General features: G+C 42.1%; 1 protein-coding gene across 2 annotated transcripts in view; it reads left to right on the top strand.

Annotated features, from left to right (window-relative positions):
* MTHFD1L (methylenetetrahydrofolate dehydrogenase (NADP+ dependent) 1 like) overlaps window positions 1-19,384 on the top strand; it is a 232,004-nt gene that overhangs the window by 192,097 nt on the left and 20,523 nt on the right. For both annotated transcript variants that reach the window (XM_044292321.1, XM_044292322.1), the window contains exon 27: window positions 15,448-15,548. In XM_044292321.1, coding sequence (XP_044148256.1) covers window positions 15,448-15,537 — 90 coding nt within the window. In that variant the 3' untranslated portion in view covers window positions 15,538-15,548. The remainder of the gene's footprint in view (window positions 1-15,447; window positions 15,549-19,384) is intronic.

Below are 19,384 nucleotides of genomic sequence, written 5' to 3'. Positions count from 1 at the left end.
GGTGCTCTCTTGCAAAGTCTAAACGAGTAGTCCTGTGGAGTTCAAGGAGATGGTCTTTTTTTGAAGCCCTTCAGTCTCAAATGCTGTCTGATGGTTATGGGGCTACAGTTAGCACTAGTAAGGGCCTTAATTTGGGTCGAGGATCGTCCAGTGTCTTGACGGACAGCCAATTGGATCCTCCGGCTCACTGCTGGTGAATTTTTTTTGGGGTCTTCCACTTGACTTTTTTGTTCCATAACCTTCAGGATCATTTAAGAAATTCTAAATGACTGTCCCACCTCAGCAGCGATGGCGCGCTGTGAGACCCCCTGCTTATGCAGTTCAATAACCCGACCACGTTCGAAAAGGGAGTTTTTTTTTTGCCTTTGCCATCACGAGTGGCTACCTGACAGAAAATGACAATGAATCCACATCTCTGCACAGATTTGGCCTTTTAAAGGCATGTGGTCCTAAACTTTTGATCAGCTGAAAAACAACCTGTTTCAGTTTATTCGTTGTTTTCATTAATTTGACTGCTCAAAAAATGTGTTGTCTCACTCATTTCTTCTTGTTGCATGTTGAAGCTCTACTTGTAACCTTGTTAAGATCCAGCCATGCTAAAAAAAAGGTGCCATTTTTCAAGTGGTCTTAAACTTTTGATCAGGACTGTAGCTCACACTTTTTTAGATGTGGTAATATGTAATATGTTTATTGTTTGTAAATTTTATATGTAAAATTGGGAAAGGGGGCGATTTTAACTATTAGTATATTTTTTTTATTTTTTTTAACTTTTTATTTAATAACCATTTCCCCCCTTAGGGGCTATAACCTGGATCTTTTCATCTCTTGTCCTGTTCACTCCGATAGAGCTGTATTAGGGTGACTAGTAATCTGCCACTGCCACCAATGTGGCAGTGAGGGGACCCTGTGGCCACCATATAACAATGAAGGGGGGGGCCCTGTGGCCACTGCGCCACCAATGATACTAATAATGGGGCGGTGCGGGAGGGCTTTGGGAGGGCGCACTGCACAACCAATGATACTAATACTAAGGTGGGGGGCCGCACTGCGCCACCAATGAATGTAATTAAAGAGGACCTTTCATGGGTCCAAAGAATATCAGGCTACATAGAATGGCGCCCAGGGATCGAAGTGCACTTACTATTATTACTGTGCGCCGCTCCGTTCGCCCGCTGTGGCCCCCAGTATTTTCAACATTCAGAGCAAGGAGGAGGAGACGCCAGTGTCTCTCCTTCTTCTGCCTGACGAGGGGAGAAAAAAAAACCTCCCTGGCTCTGAGCTGTGATTGGACAGCGCTGCTGTCAGGGAGAAGGAGAGACACTGGCATCTCCTCCTCCTTGATCTGAATGTTGAAAATACCGGAGTGGGCGAACGGAGCGGCGCCTAGGAATAATAGTAAGTGCACTTGGATCCCTGGGCGCCGCTCTATGTAGCCTGCTACTTAGTTCATATTTTTTGGACCCATGAAAGGACCTCTTTAACTCATTTATACAAGTGTCGGCAGCAGTATCACAGACCCGGCACCCAGGCTCAATAATGGGGCATGCGATCTGTGGCAATTAACCCCCCAGGTGTGGCACCTGAGGTGTTGCTGCGTATCGCATGCCCTGTTATTGAGGCCGGGTCTGTGATACCGCTGCCTATACTTGTATTAATGTTTTACATTCATTGGTGGCGCAGTGGCCACAGCTACTCCCCTCCTCCTCCCTGCTATCTCCCCATTGGTGGCAGTGGCGGCCGCGTCACAGTGGGAAGGGAGGGACTCCTTCCTTCTTCACTGTGCTAGTGAAGAGAACATGGCGCGTGCCATGTTCTTTAACTGATACTAGGCTGCGCAGCAGCGCGGTGGTCTAGTCGCAAATGGCTTTAGTCTTGTCGCAATCTGCAAATTTTAAGGCGCATTGGCGACAGTTTTGGTCGCCATCTGGAGCCCTGCATATGGCTGAGGGCTGCTGAATTATGGCTGGGGGCTGATCACATATAGCTGGGGGCTGATATGAGGCAGGGAGATCTCTTCTGAGGTCTGATTGGGGGTAGTCTTTATATTGGGTTCTGATCTGAGGTCTGATTGGGGTTTATTCACAACTGGGTCAGAGCTGAGATCTGATATGAGGTCTTATTAACATTGGGAATCTGGGGCTATGTTTGTAATTTGAATATATTCTAGCTGCAATTTGGTTGCGTGGTTATGTTGGTGGTTATCTCCGCCAGCGTTGGGAGATTGTCAGGCCTCTCTTCTCCACACTAGTCTTCTCTTTTTAACATACTCTACCCACGGTGGAGGAGCGACAAATACGTGTCGCTCTGCCAGTGCAGGGAAAATTTAAGGGTTCAAAAAGAACCCATTTTTGATTCCCAACTTAAAAAAGCAATTTAAAAAAACAAAGACAAATAGATTTTCAAAAACCTATAACCTTTTATTAAGAACATATAACATTTTTCCGGGGGAGGGGGGAGGAAAGGAATAAAAAACTATATTTAACCACTTCAACCCCGCTAGCTGACACCCCCTTAATGACCAGGCCACTTTTTACACTTCTGCACTACACTACTTTCACCGTTTATCGCTCGGTCATGCAACTTACCACCCAAATGAATTTTACCTCCTTTTCTTCTTACTAATAGAGCTTTCATTTGGTGGTATTTCATTGCTGCTGACATTTTTACTTTTTTTTTTTTTTTATTAATTGAAATTTAACGATTTTTTTTTGCAAAAAAATGACATTTTTCACTTTCAGCTGTAAAATTTTGCAAAAAACCGACATCCATATATAAATTTTTCGCTAAATTTATTGTTCTACATGTCTGTGATAAAAAAAAATGTTTGGGCAAAAAAAATGGTTTGGGTAAAAGTTATAGCGTTTACAAACTATGGTACAAAAATGTGAATTTCCGCTTTTTGAAGCAGCTCTGACTTTCTAAGCATCTGTCATGTTTCCTGAGGTTCTACAATGCCCAGACAGTAGAAAACCCCCACAAATGACCCCATTTCGGAAAGTAGACACCCTAAGGTATTCGCTGATGGGCATAGTGAGTTCATAGAACTTTTTTTATTTTTTTTGTCACAAGTTAGCGGAAAATGATTATTATTTATTTTTTTTTTCTTACAAAGTCTCATATTCCACTAACTTGTGACAAAAAATAAAAACTTAACTCACTATGCCCATCACAAAATACCTTGGGGTGTCTTCTTTCCAAAATGGGGTCACTTGTGGCGTAGTTATACTGCCCTGGCAATTTAGGGGCCCATATGTGTGAGTAGTTGTTTGCAATCAAAATGTGTAAAAAATGGCCTGCGAAATCCGAAAGATGCTCTTTGGAATGTGCGCCCCTTTGCCCACCTAGGCTGCAAAAAAGTGTCACACATCTGGTATCTCCGTACTCAGGAGAAGTTGGGGAATGTGTTTTGGGGTGTCATTTTACATATACCCATGCTGGGTGAGAGAAATATCTTGGCAAAAGACAACTTTTCCCATTTTTTTTTTTTTAATACAAAGTTGGCATTTGACCAAGATATTTATCTCTCCCAGCATGGGTATATGTAAAATGACACCCCAAAACACATTCCCCAACTTCTCCTGAGTACGGCGATACCACATGTGTGACACTTTTTTGCAGCCTAGATGCGCAAAGGTGCCCAAATTCCATTTAGGAGGGCATTTTTAGACATTTGGATCCCATTTGGAACTTCTTCTCACGCTTTAGGGCCCCTAAAAAGCCAGGGCAGTATAAATACCCCACATGTGACCCCACTTTGGAAAGAAGACACCCCAAGGTATTCAATGAGGGGCCTGGCGAGTTCATAGAATTATTATTATTATTTTTTTTTTGCCATAAGTTAGCGGAAATAGATTTTTTTTTTTTTTTTGTATTTTCATCTGAAAGGTTAGATCATGTTCTAATTTTATAGAGCAGGTTGTCACGGACACGGCAATACCTAATATGTATACAATTTTTTTTATTTATGTAAGTTTTACACAATGACTTCATTTTTAAAACAAAAAAAGTTTGTGTCTCCATAGCCTAAGAGCCATAGTTTTTTTTTCTGCTTTTGGGCGATTATCTTAAGTAGGGTCTCATTTTTTGTGGGATGAGATGGCTGTTTTATTGGCACTATTTTGGGGTGCATATGACTTTTTGATCGCTTTTTGTGACGTAAGATGACAAAAAAAGGCTTTTTTTTTTTTAAACCGTTTTTATTTTTATTTTTTTACGGTGGTCACCTGAGGGGTTAACTCGTGATATTTTTATAGAGCCGGTCGATACGGACACGGCGATACCTAATATGTATACATTTTTTTAATTTATGTAAGTTTTACACAATGATTTCATTTTTGAAACAAAAAAAATCATGTTTTAGTGTTTCCATAGTCTAAGAGCCATAGTTTTTTTCAGTTTTTGGGCGATTATCTTGGGTAGGGTCTCATTTTTTGCGGGATGAGATGACTGTTTGGCACTATTTTGGCGTACTTTTTTGATCACTTTTATTACCTTTTTTGGGAAGTAAGGTGGGCAAAATTTGTTCAGCACCATGGACAGCCGGACGCCTGAGAAGGCGTCCTGTTGCCATGGGAACCTTCCCCGTCTGCGAAGTTGTGGCCAGAACTTCGCAGACGGGGAAGAGTAAGGACTGGGGCTCCCTCCCTCTGTCACCCCATCCTGCAATGTGCTGACACCCTGGTATACCACTGTACACCAACGATTATTCGGCGGGAGGCGGACGGGAGATCGCGATCCCGCCTGCCGCACCGCGCACCGCCCGCAACACCCCCCCTGCACCTCCCACCGGGCTAAAATCATTCAGAGGTGCAGGGGGATGATAAATATAGATTTTCGCCACACTAAAGTTTCTGATCGCCGCGGTCATATGACCCCCCCCCCAGCGTTGTGACAGGATGCCGGCTGAATGATTTCAGCCAGCATCCTGTGCGGATTAACCCCTGGGGTGCCACAATCTCTCTTTAACCACTTAAGGACCACAGGTTTATACCCCCCTAGTGACCAGGCCCTTTTTTACAAATCGGCACTCCACAACTTTAGCGGTTTATTGCTCGGTCATGCAACTTACCACCCAAATGAATTTTACCTCCTTTTCTTCTCACTAATAGAGCTTTCATTTGGTGGTATTTCATTGCTGCTGACATTTTTACATTTTTTGTTATTAATCAAAATTTAACGATTTTTTTGCAAAAAAATGAAATTTTTCACTTTCAGTTGTAAAATTTTGCAAAAAAAACGACATCCATATATAAATTTTTCGCTAAATTTATTGTTCTAGATGTCTTTGATTAAAAAAAAATGTTTGGGTAAAAAAAATAAATGGTTTGGGTAAAAGTTATAGCGTTTACAAACTATGGTACAAAAATTTGAATTTCCGCTTTTTGAAGCAGCTCTGACTTTCTGAGCACCTGTCATGTTTCCTGAGGTTCTACAATGCCCAAACAGTAGAAAAAACCCACAAATGACCCCATTTCGGAAAGTAGACACCCTAAGGTATTCGCTGATGGGCATAGTGAGTTCATAGAACTTTTTATTTTTTGTCACAAGTTAGCGGAAAATGATGATTTATTTTTTTTCTTTTTTTTCTTACAAAGTCTCATATTCCACTAACTTGTGACAAAAAATAAAAACTTCCACGAACTCACTATGCCCATCACGAAATACCTTGGGGTGTCTTCTTTCCAAAATGGGGTCACTTGTGGGGTAGTTATACTGCCCTGGCAATTTAGGGGCCCAAATGTGTGGTTAGTAGTTTGAAATCAAAATGTGTAAAAAATGGCCTGTGAAATCCGAAAGGTGCTCTTTGGAATGTGTGCCCCTTTGCCCACCTAGGCGGCAAAAAAGTGACACACATCTGGTATCGCCGTACTCAGGAGAAGTTGAGGAATGTGTTTTGGGGTGTCATTTTACATATACCCATGCTGGGTGAGAGAAATATCTTGGCAAAAGACAACTTTTCCCATTTTTTTTATACACAGTTGGCATTTGACCAAGATATTTATATCACCCAGCATGGGTATATGTAAAATGACACCCCAAAACACATTCCCCAACTTCTCCTGAGTACGGCGATACCAGATGTGTGACACTTTTTTGCAGCCTAGGTGGGCAAAGGGGCCCACATTCCAAAGAACACCTTTAGGATTTCACCGGCCATTTTTTACAGATTTTGATTTCAAACTACTTCGTTCACATTAGGGCCCCTAAATTGCCAGGGCAGTATAACTACCCCACAAGTGACCCCATTTTGGAAAGAAGACACCCCAAGGTATTCCGTGAGGGGCATGGCGAGTTCCTGGAATTTTTTATTTTTTGTCACAAGTTAGTGGAATGAGACTTTGTAAGGAAAAAAATAAATAAATAAAAAAATCATCATTTTCCGCTAACTTGTGACAAAAAATAAAAAATTCTAGGAACTCGCCATGCCCCTCACGGAATACCTTGGGGTGTCTTCTTTCCAAAATGGGGTCACTTGTGGGGTAGTTATACTGCCCTGGCATTCTAGGGGCCCTAATGTGTGGTAAGTAGTTTGAAATCAAAATGTGTAAAAAAGGACCTGTGAAATCTGAAAGGTGCTCTTTGGAATGTGTGCCCCTTTGCCCACCTAGGCGGCAAAAAAGTGACACACATCTGGTATCGCCGTACTCAGGAGAAGTTGAGGAATGTGTTTTGGGGTGTCATTTTACATATACCCATGCTGGGTGAGAGAAATATCTTGGCAAAAGACAACTTTTCCCAATTTTTTTTTTTTATGCACAGTTGGCATTTGACCAAGATATTTATATCACCCAGCAGGGGTATATGTAAAATGACACCCCAAAACACATTCCCCAACTTCTCCTGAGTACGGCGATACCAGATGTGTGACACTTTTTTGCAGCCTAGATGCGCAAAGCGGCCCAAATTCCTTTTAGGAGGGCATTTTTAGACATTTGGATCCCAGACTTCTTCTCATGCTTTCGGGCCCCTAACATGCCAGGGCAGTATAAATACCCCACATGTGACCCCATTTTGGAAAGAAGACACCCTAAGGTATTCCGTGAGGGGCATGGCGAGTTCCTAGAATTGTTTTTTTTGGCACAAGTTAGCGGAATTTTTATTTTTTTTTTTGTATTTTCTCACAAAGTCTCCCTTTCTGCTAACTTGGGACAAAAATTTCAATCTTTCATGGACTCAATATGCCCCTCATGGAATACCTTGGGGTGTCTTTGTTCCGGAATGGGGTCACATGTGGGGTACTTATACTGCCCTGGCATTTTAGGGGCCCTACAGCGTCAGAAGAAGTCTGGAATATAAATGTCAAAAAAAAATTACGCATTTGGATTCCGTGAGGGGTATGGTGAGTTCATGTGAGATTTTATTTTTTGACACAAGTTAGTGGAATATGAGACTTTGTAAGAAAAAACAAAAACAAACAAAAAATTTCCGCTAAGGCTGCTTTCACACTAGCGTTCGGGTTTCCGTTCGTGAGCTCCGTTTGAAGGAGCTCACGAGCGGACCCGAACGCAGCCGTCCAGCCCTGATGCAGTCTGAATGGAGGCGGATCCGCTCAGACTGCATCAGTCTGGCGGCGTTCAGCCTCCGCTCCGCTCGCCTCCGCACGGACAGGCGGACAGCTGAACGCTGCTTGCAGCGTTCGGGTGTCCGCCTGGCCGTGCGGAGGCGTGCGGATCCGTCCAGACTTACAATGTAAGTCAATGGGGACGGATCCGTTTGAAGATGCCACAATGTGGCTCAATCTTCAAGCGGATCCGTCCCCCATTGACTTTACATTGAAAGTCTGGACGGATCCGTCCCAGGCTATTTTCACACTTAGCTTTTTTTAGCTAATATAATGCAGACGGATCCGTTCTGAACGGAGCCTCCGTCTGCATTATTATGGGCGGATCCGTTCAGAACGGATCCGCCCGAACGCTAGTGTGAAAGTAGCCTAACTTGTGCCAAAAAAAAATGTCTAAATGGAGCCTTACAGGGGGTGATCAATGACAGGGGGGTGATCAGGGAATCTATATGGGGTGATCACCCCCCTGTCATTGATCACACCCCTGTCATTGATCACCCCCCTGTAAGGCTCCATTCAGACGTCCGTATGATTTTTTACGGATCCACGGATACATGGATCGGATCCGCAAAACACATGCGGACGTCTGAATGGAGCCTTACAGGGGGGTGATCAATGACGGAGGTGATCAGGGAGTCTATATGGGTGATCACCCTTCTGTCATTGATCACCCCCCTGTAAGGCTCCATTCAGACGTCCGCATGTGTTTTGCGGATCCGATCCATGTATCCGTAAAAATCATACAGACGTCTGAATGGAGCCTTACAGGGGGGTGATCAATATCAGGGAGTGTATATGGGGTGATCACCCCCCTGTAAGGCTCCATTCAGACGTCCGTATGTGTTTTGCGGATCCGATCCATGTATCCGTAAAAATCATACAGACGTCTGAATGGAGCCTTACAGGGGGGTGATCAATGACAGGGGGTGATCAGGAAGTCTATATGGGTGATCAACCCCCTGTAAGGCTCCATTCAGACGTCCGTATGTGTTTTGCGGATCCGATCCATGTATCAGTGGATCCGTAAAAATCATACGGACGTCTGAATGGAGCCTTACAGGGGGGGTGATCAATGACAGGGGGGTGATCAATGACAGGGAAGTGATCAGGAAGTCTATATGCGTGATCACCCCCTTGTCATTGATCACCCCCCTGTAAGGCTCCATTCAGACGTCCGTATGCGTTTTGCGGATCTGATCCATGTATCCGTGGATCCGTAAAAATCATATGGACCTCTGAATGGAGCCTTACAGGGGGGTGATCAATGACAGGGGGGTGATCAGGGAGTCTATATGGGCTGATCAGTGGTTTATAAAGGGTTAATAAGTGACAGGGGGGGGGTGTAGTGTAGTGTAGTGGTGTTTGGTGCTACTTTAGTGAGCTGCCTGAGTCCTCTGGTGGTCGATCCTAACAAAAGGGACCACCAGAGGACCAGGTAGCAGGTATATTAGACGCTGTTATCAAAACAGCGTCTAATATACCTGTTAGGGGTTAAAAACAATCACATCTCCAGCCTGCCAGCGAGCGATCGCCGCTGGCAGGCTGGAGATCCACTCGCTTACCTTCCGTTCCTGTGAGCGTGCGCGCGTTCACAGGAAATCTCGGCTCACGCGAGATGACGCCTATTGGCGTTAGCGTAGCCTGGGAGAGCCGCCGCAATGACTCCTTTCGGCGTTAGCGTGGCGGCAAGCGGTTAAACTCATGACATACCGGTATGTCATGGGTCCTTAAGGACTCGGGATCCATGCCATACCGGTACGTCATGGGTCCCTAAGGGGTTAAGAGGCATTTAAGGAGGGACATGATTACCCTATATATGGTCCATACGAAAATCGTGGTGAAAAGCTGTTCCATTTAAAATCCCCTCATAAGACAAGGGGCACTGCCTCCATCTGGAGGAGAAAAAGTTCATTCTCCAGAGGTAACAAGGCATCTTCATCCGTGGAATAATCTATCTCAGGACTTGGTCACATCAGGAACAGTGGATGGTTTTAAAAAGGGCTTAGATGAATTCTTAGAGCAAAATAAAATTGGTGCTTATATCAATGTGTAGAAGTCTGGCTCTCGCTCTTCTTTCCTAAAATTGCCATCCCCACCAATCCATTGGTTGAACTTGGTGAGCCGATGTGTTTTTTTTCAGCTGTACTGGCTATTTAACTATGATCGGTAATATATGAATAAACTGGCCACCATTGCTAGTCTTTTAGTTTGCATTAGGCCATAGGACATGATTAATGGACCTTTTATGCATTATTGATGAATTCAGCAAACTCAAGACTAATGGCATCTGTGCATTGAAATTCTGCTCTCTCTCATTTTAAATGTAATCAATTTCCTCCTGAAACTGTGTCCGATTCTTGACCTATGCAGTCATGATCATTTATTTTTGTCTGATCTCCAATGATTTTCTTTTCTTCAACTGTATCTCATTTTATATATATAAAGTATTTTGCTCCTGCTCTTAACACTTCTCTAACGCTGAAATATGCATATCTTACATGGTTGTTAATCATGAGGTTAGGATGGATTAACACAGCGTTTTGGCCTTCCACATGGCTTTCTGTTAGGGGTATACATCTGAAAACTGTGTCCAGATGTTTACTGCAACAGGCACATTGAAAACAGAGTCCAAAAATAAATCCTTTTGAACTCCCTTTAGCCCATTAAAGTCAATGTGCCCACTGCAGTATATGTGCAAATACCAGTTTTGGATATTCAGATGTATATCCCCAACGCAAAGCCCTGCAGAGGGTGGATGCAGCCTTTAAGTGATTTTACGCTTGAGAAGAATTCTTTAACATTCTAAAACTACTTTTAAGTTTCCCTGTAGCACTCCCACTGGCAAAATTGGGTATTACATTGAAGATCAGTGGACTGTTCATGTAATGCACAGATGTGCTGGCCCCTTCAGATGACATTATTTGTAGCCATTCTGGGTAATAGACTAGGGTGCTGAAGACTCGTTTCCTTGTACGGCATATAAACTAGACGGGCCCCTTATAAATCTTTAATATCTCTAAAATATAATTTCATGGTCTGCCTTATAGGTTGTCTGAAACTTCTTTGTCTAATACTGTTGTGTTGATTCTGAAGCTTAACAAATCAGAGGTTGTGGAATTCATATTTATGTGACTTCTCAGATTTTTTGGCAGCCTTTCTCTAGTTCCTGAGTGATGGAGAAAACAAACTCCTTTAATATTTCGGAGTGGAGCTACAGTAAGAAATGGTGTTTGGCTGTAATTCAGTGCAGTGTCAACAGTCAAAAAGGCAGGAAATTATTCGTCTACCATTTCGCCCAGTGGCAAATCTGTTTTGATATTTAGTTACTGTTGGTTATGTCCTGCTTTGGAGCCTTGTAATGGAGGGCGCAGAAGCCAGATCTCTCTCTGTATTCCAGCATTGCCGGAAGCTGCAGCGTTACTGTTCGGCCCCATTAACTATAAATGGGATTGGCGCAGATCTAGCCAAATATGAAGAGAATCGGCCAGATAAAAACGGATTTTCAGCGCTACTATCCTGACAGTGCCACAGTGCTTTTTTTGGCATTGATATCACATTCATTGAGACATCACATGATGACTACGACTTAATACCATACTTGCAAAACCTATAAAAAAAAATTCCCAAACTGCACGCAGTTACAATAGTGCATATACTTTTATTAGTTTATATAATAAAAACTTAAATGGGTTTTCCAGGATTTTAATATTGATGACTAGGGGTGAGCGAATTGTGCTTCGGATCCAACTCTATTCGTTTTAATGCTGTAGGGAGACCTGTCTCAGTACAGAATTAAAATGTATGCGCGGAGGCAAAATTCGTTTGGCAAGACTTTGGCGAAGAACTTTGGCCTTCGATTTCACAACTATAAAAGCATTTTAAAATGTCAATCTGAAGCTTCGGTGCCGAGGTACCAGTCAGTACTAAAGCAGACTATGTATTTTATATGTTCTATGTAGGTTTTGCAGTGGATTTCATTGCTTATTTTGAAGTACATTTCACCTACTTTCCTTTATCTTTTCTATCTATCTGCAGTGTGTTTGGAAAGTCTTCAGACCCTTTCACTTTCTTCACATTTTGTTATGTTGCGGCTATCTGCTAAAATAAAATAAAGTTCAAGTTTTCCCCCATCATTCTGCACTCAATACTCCGTAACAACAATGTGAAAATCTTTGCTAGTTTATTCCAAATGACATTTTCAAATATATTCAGGTTCTTTACTCAGAACTTGGGCTCCTTTGGCAGTGATTACCGCCTCTAGTCTTGTTGGTTATGATGCCACAAGGTTTGCACATCTGGATTTTATTCTCTGAAGCTCTGTTAGGTTGGATGGGAACAGTCGGTGGACAGACCTTTTCAGGACTCTCCAGAGATGTTTTGTTGGGTTCAAGTCAAGGCTCTGGCTGGGCCACTCAAGGACATTTACAGAGTTGTTCCTAAGCCACTCCTGTATTGTTTTGGTTGTGTGTTTAGTTTCTTTTGGGGTCATTTATCAAACTGGTGTAAAGCAGAATTGGCTTAGTTGCCCATAGAAACCAATCAGATTCCTCCTTTCATTTTCCAGAGGACCTGTAAAAAATGAAAGGTGGAATCTGGTTGCTGTGGGCAATTAAGCCAGTTCTACTTTACACCAGTTTGATAAATGACCCCATTTGTCTTGTTAGAAGCGGCCCAGTCGGAGGTCCAGAGCACTCTGGATTAGGTTTTCATTAAAGGGCTTATCAAAAAGTTCTATAATGCCCTTGCATATGACCAGGCCCCTCACAGGGGTACTTACATCAGCTACTGGCTAGGAAAGACGTCAGCTATACCTTACACCACTTTCTGGTGAAACCTATAATAAATCTGGCGGGTGGTGCAAAGCATACCCCATTTGTTGTCGCATTATAAAAATGCCAAGAAGCTTAAAAAGTCAAAAATGTTACTGCGCAATTTGGCACAAATTTCCTGCCACTCGTTGGCTCTTGCTTATCTAAACCAGATTTATAATGTAAACTAATGTAAAATCAGGCCGCCAACTAACTTGCGCCAATGAGAATACTGTTGTCTTATGTAACCGAGCAGCCTTGGTATGTCTGCCCCTGTCAAAACTAACAGAAAAGCTGGCCTTGTTGCCCTTGGCAATGTATTGCGGTGCAGCTTTCCTTTTTCCTGAGCAAGCTGTGCTCTGGTTGCCATAGCAGCAATAAGGCACATTTTCTATTATACGGTTTTTCATACATGGGGCCCAGAGTTTTAAAATGCTCAGCACTTTACCCAATCATATTAGTTTACCCTAACGTAGTTGCCACCGACAAAATATTTTTGGAGAGATCAATATTTTTCATAATTATTTTTCTAAGGCTCAGTATTGCTTGGTACGCCATCTGACTATTCAAGTCTCACAATTTAGTAAAATAAATCTAGTCTTTTACAACACGAAACAAACTGCCGTGATCTATATGTCAACTGTTATAGCATCTGGGATTCTGGGTCAGACAAGCAGGGAGTTACAAATATTTAGATGGAGTATTGATGCTCCATAAGTCACTTCTGTAGAATCTTATTTAGAAGAATGATCATCAGCTCGGTTTCCTTCACTAACATCTGGTGTGGATGTTTAACTATGTAAGTTACCCAAAAATGGACCGTTTTTCACAAGGTTATACAACTGTGGAACTGCACAAACATTCACAAATAACTACTGAAGGCTTTCTTAACTATTCTTAACAAGGTCAAAGGAAAACTACTTTTTCCAGGATTTTTTTTAACTGTTGACCTATCCTCTTGATAGGTCATCAGCATATGATTGGTGGTGGTCCGACACTCCGAAACGCTGATCAGCTGTTTGAGAAGGCAGAAGTACTCCTGTGAGCACTGCTGCCTTCTCGCAGCTCACCAAGCACGGTACATTGAATAGCAGCTGCGTTTGGTATTGCAGCTCAGCCCCATTTACTTGAATGGGGCTGAGCTGCTCTTAGGCCACGTGAACGTGTACACACTGGCCTAGGAAATGCAGAGAAAAGGTCATGGCGCTCACAGGTGCAATGGTGCCCTCTCAAACAGCTAATTGGCAGGGGTCCCAGGTGTCAGACCCCACCAATTAGATACCGCTGACCTATCCACAGGATAGTTGATCGGTATAAAATCTCAGAAAACCCCTTTAAATACTTCCTAAAAGTGGTTGTGCCATGAAAAATATTCTAAATTATTTTTAAACTAGCACCTGGATCTGAATACTTTTGTAACTGCATGTAACTAAAAATTTTGTATACCGAGTGATCTCCAGATAAATGTATCTGGATAGCGACACCTGCTGTTTCTTTGCCTTATTTCTCGTCCACCCCAATGAGGTGGTTGCACGTGCTCAATTCAAATCTTCAACTGCTACCAGTCCCATCTTCTGTTAGAAGCTGTGGCAGTTACATGGAAAGGGCTACAGCAAAAAGGGCACACTCCCCTAAACTGCTAGCCTGAAGCAACTCTAACAGAAGAATTAAAGCAATGAATGGGGAGATCTCTGGTTCCGTGTAAAGTACAGGACTCGTTTAACATCCGTTATGGCATAACGGTTGTCTCATATTGGACATTGATGGCATATCCAGAATGGGGCCCCCCCAAAGTGAATAGTGAGCAGCCGCACATGCATGTCCACCCTCCGTTCACAGCTTTGTGCAGTGGCTCAGCTATTTCCGTCAGTCCCATAGTGGTGAATGGAGTGGTAGAAACGCTTGCGCAGTGCGCTCTCTATTTTCTGCTATGGAACTTGTGAAAATAGCTTGGCAATTTTTGGAACCCTCACAGCAATAAATGGACAGCATGCACAATGTACTCTCCTTCACTTTTGGGGCCAATTCTCGGCATAGGACTGGATTCCAGATATGGTTCAGGAAATATCAACTGGAGTCGTCCCAATGAAGCAATTCCATCAATGCAAAATGAAAGGATGCTGATTTGTGGTGGTGTTCACTATACACAGTATATATATATATATAATATATATATATATATATCTATATATCTATCTATATCTATATATCTATCTATATCTATATATCTATATATATATCTATCTATCTATATCTCTATCACAATACTTTTTTTTTCTGGTAATAAAAAATAAATCCACCAGATGCTCATGAGAATTATTTTACTGTGAAATGATCTAATCAAATGTTCTCAGTCCATAATTGTGTTACCATGAAATTAAATTGAGTTTAAAAAAAAAAAAGTTTCACAAAAGTTTATTTAGGCCAGTCAGAAACACAACATGTTCTCTGTAGTCACCTTTACAGTCTATTCTTTTCATTGGCAGGCAGTAATAAGCTTGTAAAATGAGATTCCCATTCAAGGATAAACAGCAGTATTCTGCACACCAGGTGAAAAACACGTTGCTTCCAAATCCTCCACCACGAGGTTGCTGAGCTCGCTCTCGAGCCATATAGTATATATATAATGGGCTGCCAATATGCATTTGTAGTGAAAGTAGGTCTCGGGATGCGTTTTGCCGGTCATTGCTTTGACTGTTTTAGACAGTGCTTTTAAGACAGATGATTATGGATTATGGATGCATGATTTGGCTTTTTTCACAAGGGTCGGTTTTGTTGCAGATCCACTCTAAAAATCGGTAACAAAGCGCAGTAAAAGTAAGTGAATGAGGTTTTATAAAACACAAACTGTAAAAAGATCAGCCGGAATTTGTAGGCCTGTTGTGGACTTCTGCCAGAATTTTACCTAGATTTCACCTGTTGTTCACCTTGTGGCAAGTGTTTTTGCTTTTGTTTTTATGTATTCACAGAATATCTGAACAATAAAAAACGCCTTATCTGTATAATATAGGCATACATTGTGGTCCTATAGAATTGTATAGATCTTCAAACACAATAACATTTCTCCTATTTTCACAGATGAGCACCATGCCAGGATTACCCACAAGACCTTGTTTCTACGACATCGATCTTGATCCAGACACAGAGGAAGTAAAAGGATTGTTTTAAAGAAGCCACAGGTAATATTCGTCTCATTGCTCATCATTCTACATTGTAATTCCTCAAAGGGGTTGTCCCATGAAAAATATTCAACGTTTTTCAAACCAGCACCTGGATCTGAATACTTTTGTAATCGCATGGAATAAAACAATTTGTATAGCTTCTATGTTATTCAGGAGCAAGAGTGGCGCCACCTGCTGTTTCTCCCCCCCCCCCCCCTTCTTTATCTTTCTCCACTTTGCTGAGTTCCAACCTTCAGCCAATATATGGCTACCGGCCATATATTCTCTTGAAGTCTGACCGTTATAGGACACGCCCCCTGAGCTGTTAACCTGAGCTAAATCTAGCAGAGCAATTGGAGCAGTGAATGTGGAGATACAGGGCTGGTTCTAGCTTTGTTAGAAAGAGATTTTCATGTTCCATGTCTGACCCCCCCCCCTCCGAGTTAGGTCCTAGGGATATAATAATATCCAACACCAATGGCCACTTGACCAATTAAATCCCACTAGGGACCCACTCCTATATATAGTTTTTAAAACTTAAAGGCTATGTACACCTTTTGGAGTAAATTTTTTTTTTTTTTTTTTTTTTATGATTGCATTTTACCTATTTTTGGCTTAAAAACATATTTTCAATTGGCCTTTATTAAAAATATTGAACTGTTCAGTCACAAAGGGTTAACTGTTTTTCTAACTCTGTAACTGGTTTCACTTTGTGCCGGTGTTCCGTTAGATTTCCCTACCTCGTGAGATTTTCCTATCCTAGTCACTTCCGACCGCACCGGACATGATGTGAGGAGGTGTGCCGCGCAGGCGCACAATGACTGGGTAGGGAAATTTCACAGCAGAGTTAGCTGGACCCCGGCCGACACTGCGCATGCACTGGGAGCCTCACCAGCGGTTAGGGTAGGGAAAAAGCACTGGCCTGTAATTTTTCCCTTCCGTAACCACTGGTGAGGCTCCCAGCGCATGCACAGTGTCGGCCGGTGTCCAGCTGAGAACATTCATCCGATCACCGCGCCTGCGCAGTGGCCCGTAATTTTCCCTACCCTAACCGCTGGTGATGCTCCCAGGGCTTGCGCAGTGTCGGTCGGTGTCCAGCTAACTCTGCGGTTAAATTTCCCCACCGCGTCGTTGTGCGTCCGTGCTGTGCGGCACACCTCCTCGCGTCATGTCCGGCGCGGCCAGACGTGACTAGGTTAGGGAAATCTCACGAGATAGGGAAATCTAACTGAAGACCGGTCATCTAATAAACCTTATTTCTAAACGACTAAGAGGTCAAACACTTATTTACGCCACATTCTTATCAATAAGATAAGGATTGAGCTTTAATGAGTGTTTAGGATGTGAAAGAGCAGAGTCCGTCTGCTCCTCAGATGAGGGAAAGGACAAAAAAAAATCCAAGGGCATCTACTAGAGCATGTCAGCTCTGTACACAAAAAAGGATTCCATATTGTTAATAAAGACCAATTGAAAAATGATTTTTAGCTCAAAATAAGTATAATGCAATAATAAAATAAAATTGCCCCCAAAGACATAGCCATTAACTTTTATTAAATTGGCTTAAATAAAAATAAACTAATTGAGGTGCCAAAAACCAAGGAATATCTAAAATTATCAACTGTGAATATAGCTGTGACTAGAACTGAGAACTGCATGAGTGGACACAGTACATAAGTACTTCTAAGTGCTCACATAAGGAGACCCCTTAAAATAAGGGACCCTAACCAATATATAAAAAATAAGACAGACGACCATTAGTTCAATCAGGCAGTTTTATTCAAGTGGCTTGATTCAGAAATGGTGACAAATCTATTTACTTGAGTGGAAGTAACAGACCTAAAATAAATAAGAACAAATAAAATAATAATAAACAGACGCTATGAGTGTAAAATAAGATGGGTTCTGTAGTCACTCACACAGACATTGCTGCCGCCCTCCTGTGAAAATAGCTCCCAATATAGTATACGGGCTCCCTGAAAAACAGTTGATGATTTTAAATATTCCTTTTCTTTTCGGCACCTGACTTTATTTTTGTTTTAAGCCAATTTTAATTAAAGTTAAGTTTTAAAAACTATGTAGGAGTGGGTCCCTAGTGGGATTTAATTGGTCAAGTGACCATTGGTGTTGGATATGATGTCTCGTTTTTCATTTTTTACATCATTCATGGGATAACCCCATTAAGAGTTGGCTTCTTGGTAGGATACAATATGGTACACCATATTTTGTCTAATCCATTTATTTTTCAGTGTTTTAACTCTAACCGTAATCAAATCAAAGCCATATTATTTACTTCAGTAGAGCTTCAGTACGCAACTTTATTTGTCGGATCTCTGCTGGATCCCATAATGAGGCTGGCAGGCATTGCGGTAACATCCAGCTGGGCTGGATCCAGAGACCTCCAGCAGGATGTTTTCTGCCGAAATAGCCAGCTGGAGAGCACGCCGCATATATAGGAGAGGCCTAAGGGCTCATGAACATGGCAAAGCCTGTACAGTGGAGCACTGAGTCCCCCTATGGCTCCATCCGAAGCAGCTGTAGGCATGAAGCATGCTGCTGTATTGGTCCTCTGTGCAGATGTCTTCACCCTTGCAGTATGGCCCCACAAACTTTGAGCTCCACATTAATCACATAGGACGGTACTGACTTTTGATGGTCTATTTAGTGCGGTTAGCTTTAACATTTGCAGCCGGCAATCTGTTCATGAATGCTACACCTACAGTAAGACATTGTACACTATCCTGTAGCATGTTGTGTGCTGAAAGCTAAATGGTAGGACCTGTTTTTAGATCTACAGACATAACCTTGGCCAGATCACTGTCTTTTGCTTAAATACATCAGCTTCTGCAGGGAAACAAGATGTTGGGCGAGTCCTGTAAGTTCTAAGCAACACAAAAGATCCAGCAGCTAGTGAGATATAGGAGATATAACATAGCCTTTACTTAAAAAAAAATCAGCGCACACAGCATAGCCAGCACCGTGTATGCATTTCCGCAGTTATCACTCTCCTTACAGATCTATGAATTTCTGTTAATGGCATTCCCTAATATCTTATAACCCAATTAGGTAACCCCCCCCCCCCCATGTAATGCCATTTAACAGTATGATGTCCTGGCTTCATAACTTTTATTAAAAATGGAAAATGGCACAGTCGCAGCAAATCGAATTTTCATAATGAAATTTCTAGCCATTTATGCACATTACACCTATACTATGGTAGAACTCTTAATGAGGATAACAGATTGGAATGGCATTGCATGCGACTGCTATAGTCATTGACTAAATCCCTGCCTGTAACACATCACTTAAGTGCCAGCTCCTAAAACTTTTAGAATTGTTTCCACTTTGCTGCATTTTCCGTACTGAGTGAAAAAAATGCACTTACATTTATGATGTGATAAGCTTATTAACCCTTAATCCTAAAGAACATTTATTTTTTATTTTTATTAAGAACCTAGATAGTAGACACTTTGTGACCATATTGCCGCAGTCTAGAACACAGTATAAAGTCTAAGGCCTCTTTCACACGAGCGATACGGATTCTGCCAGGATATGTCCAGGGAAAAACGGATGATTTTGCAGGCAAGCTCAATATGTTTTGTCTGCTATTGCGTTCAGTGCGCAGGTTTTTTTTTTTCCTTCCGAATTGTATCTGGATTGTGTGCCTATTTCATGAATGAAGAATAACAATCTACATCTCCCAGCGAACATCATTGAAAAACTCATTGCATCCAGATGCCTTCCTTTTTCAGGCAAGCCCCATTCACTTCTATGGAGCCAGGGCTGCATGAAAACTGCACAGTATAGAACGCAAAGATGATGTGTGAAAAATGTACACAGCCCATTTGAAATGAATG

This window comes from Bufo gargarizans, chromosome 4, assembly GCF_014858855.1.
Source record: "Bufo gargarizans isolate SCDJY-AF-19 chromosome 4, ASM1485885v1, whole genome shotgun sequence".
NCBI lineage: Eukaryota > Metazoa > Chordata > Amphibia > Anura > Bufonidae > Bufo > Bufo gargarizans.
The sequence above is the reverse complement of the archived record's forward strand: the minus strand, read 5'-3'. Positions and strand labels throughout refer to the sequence as shown.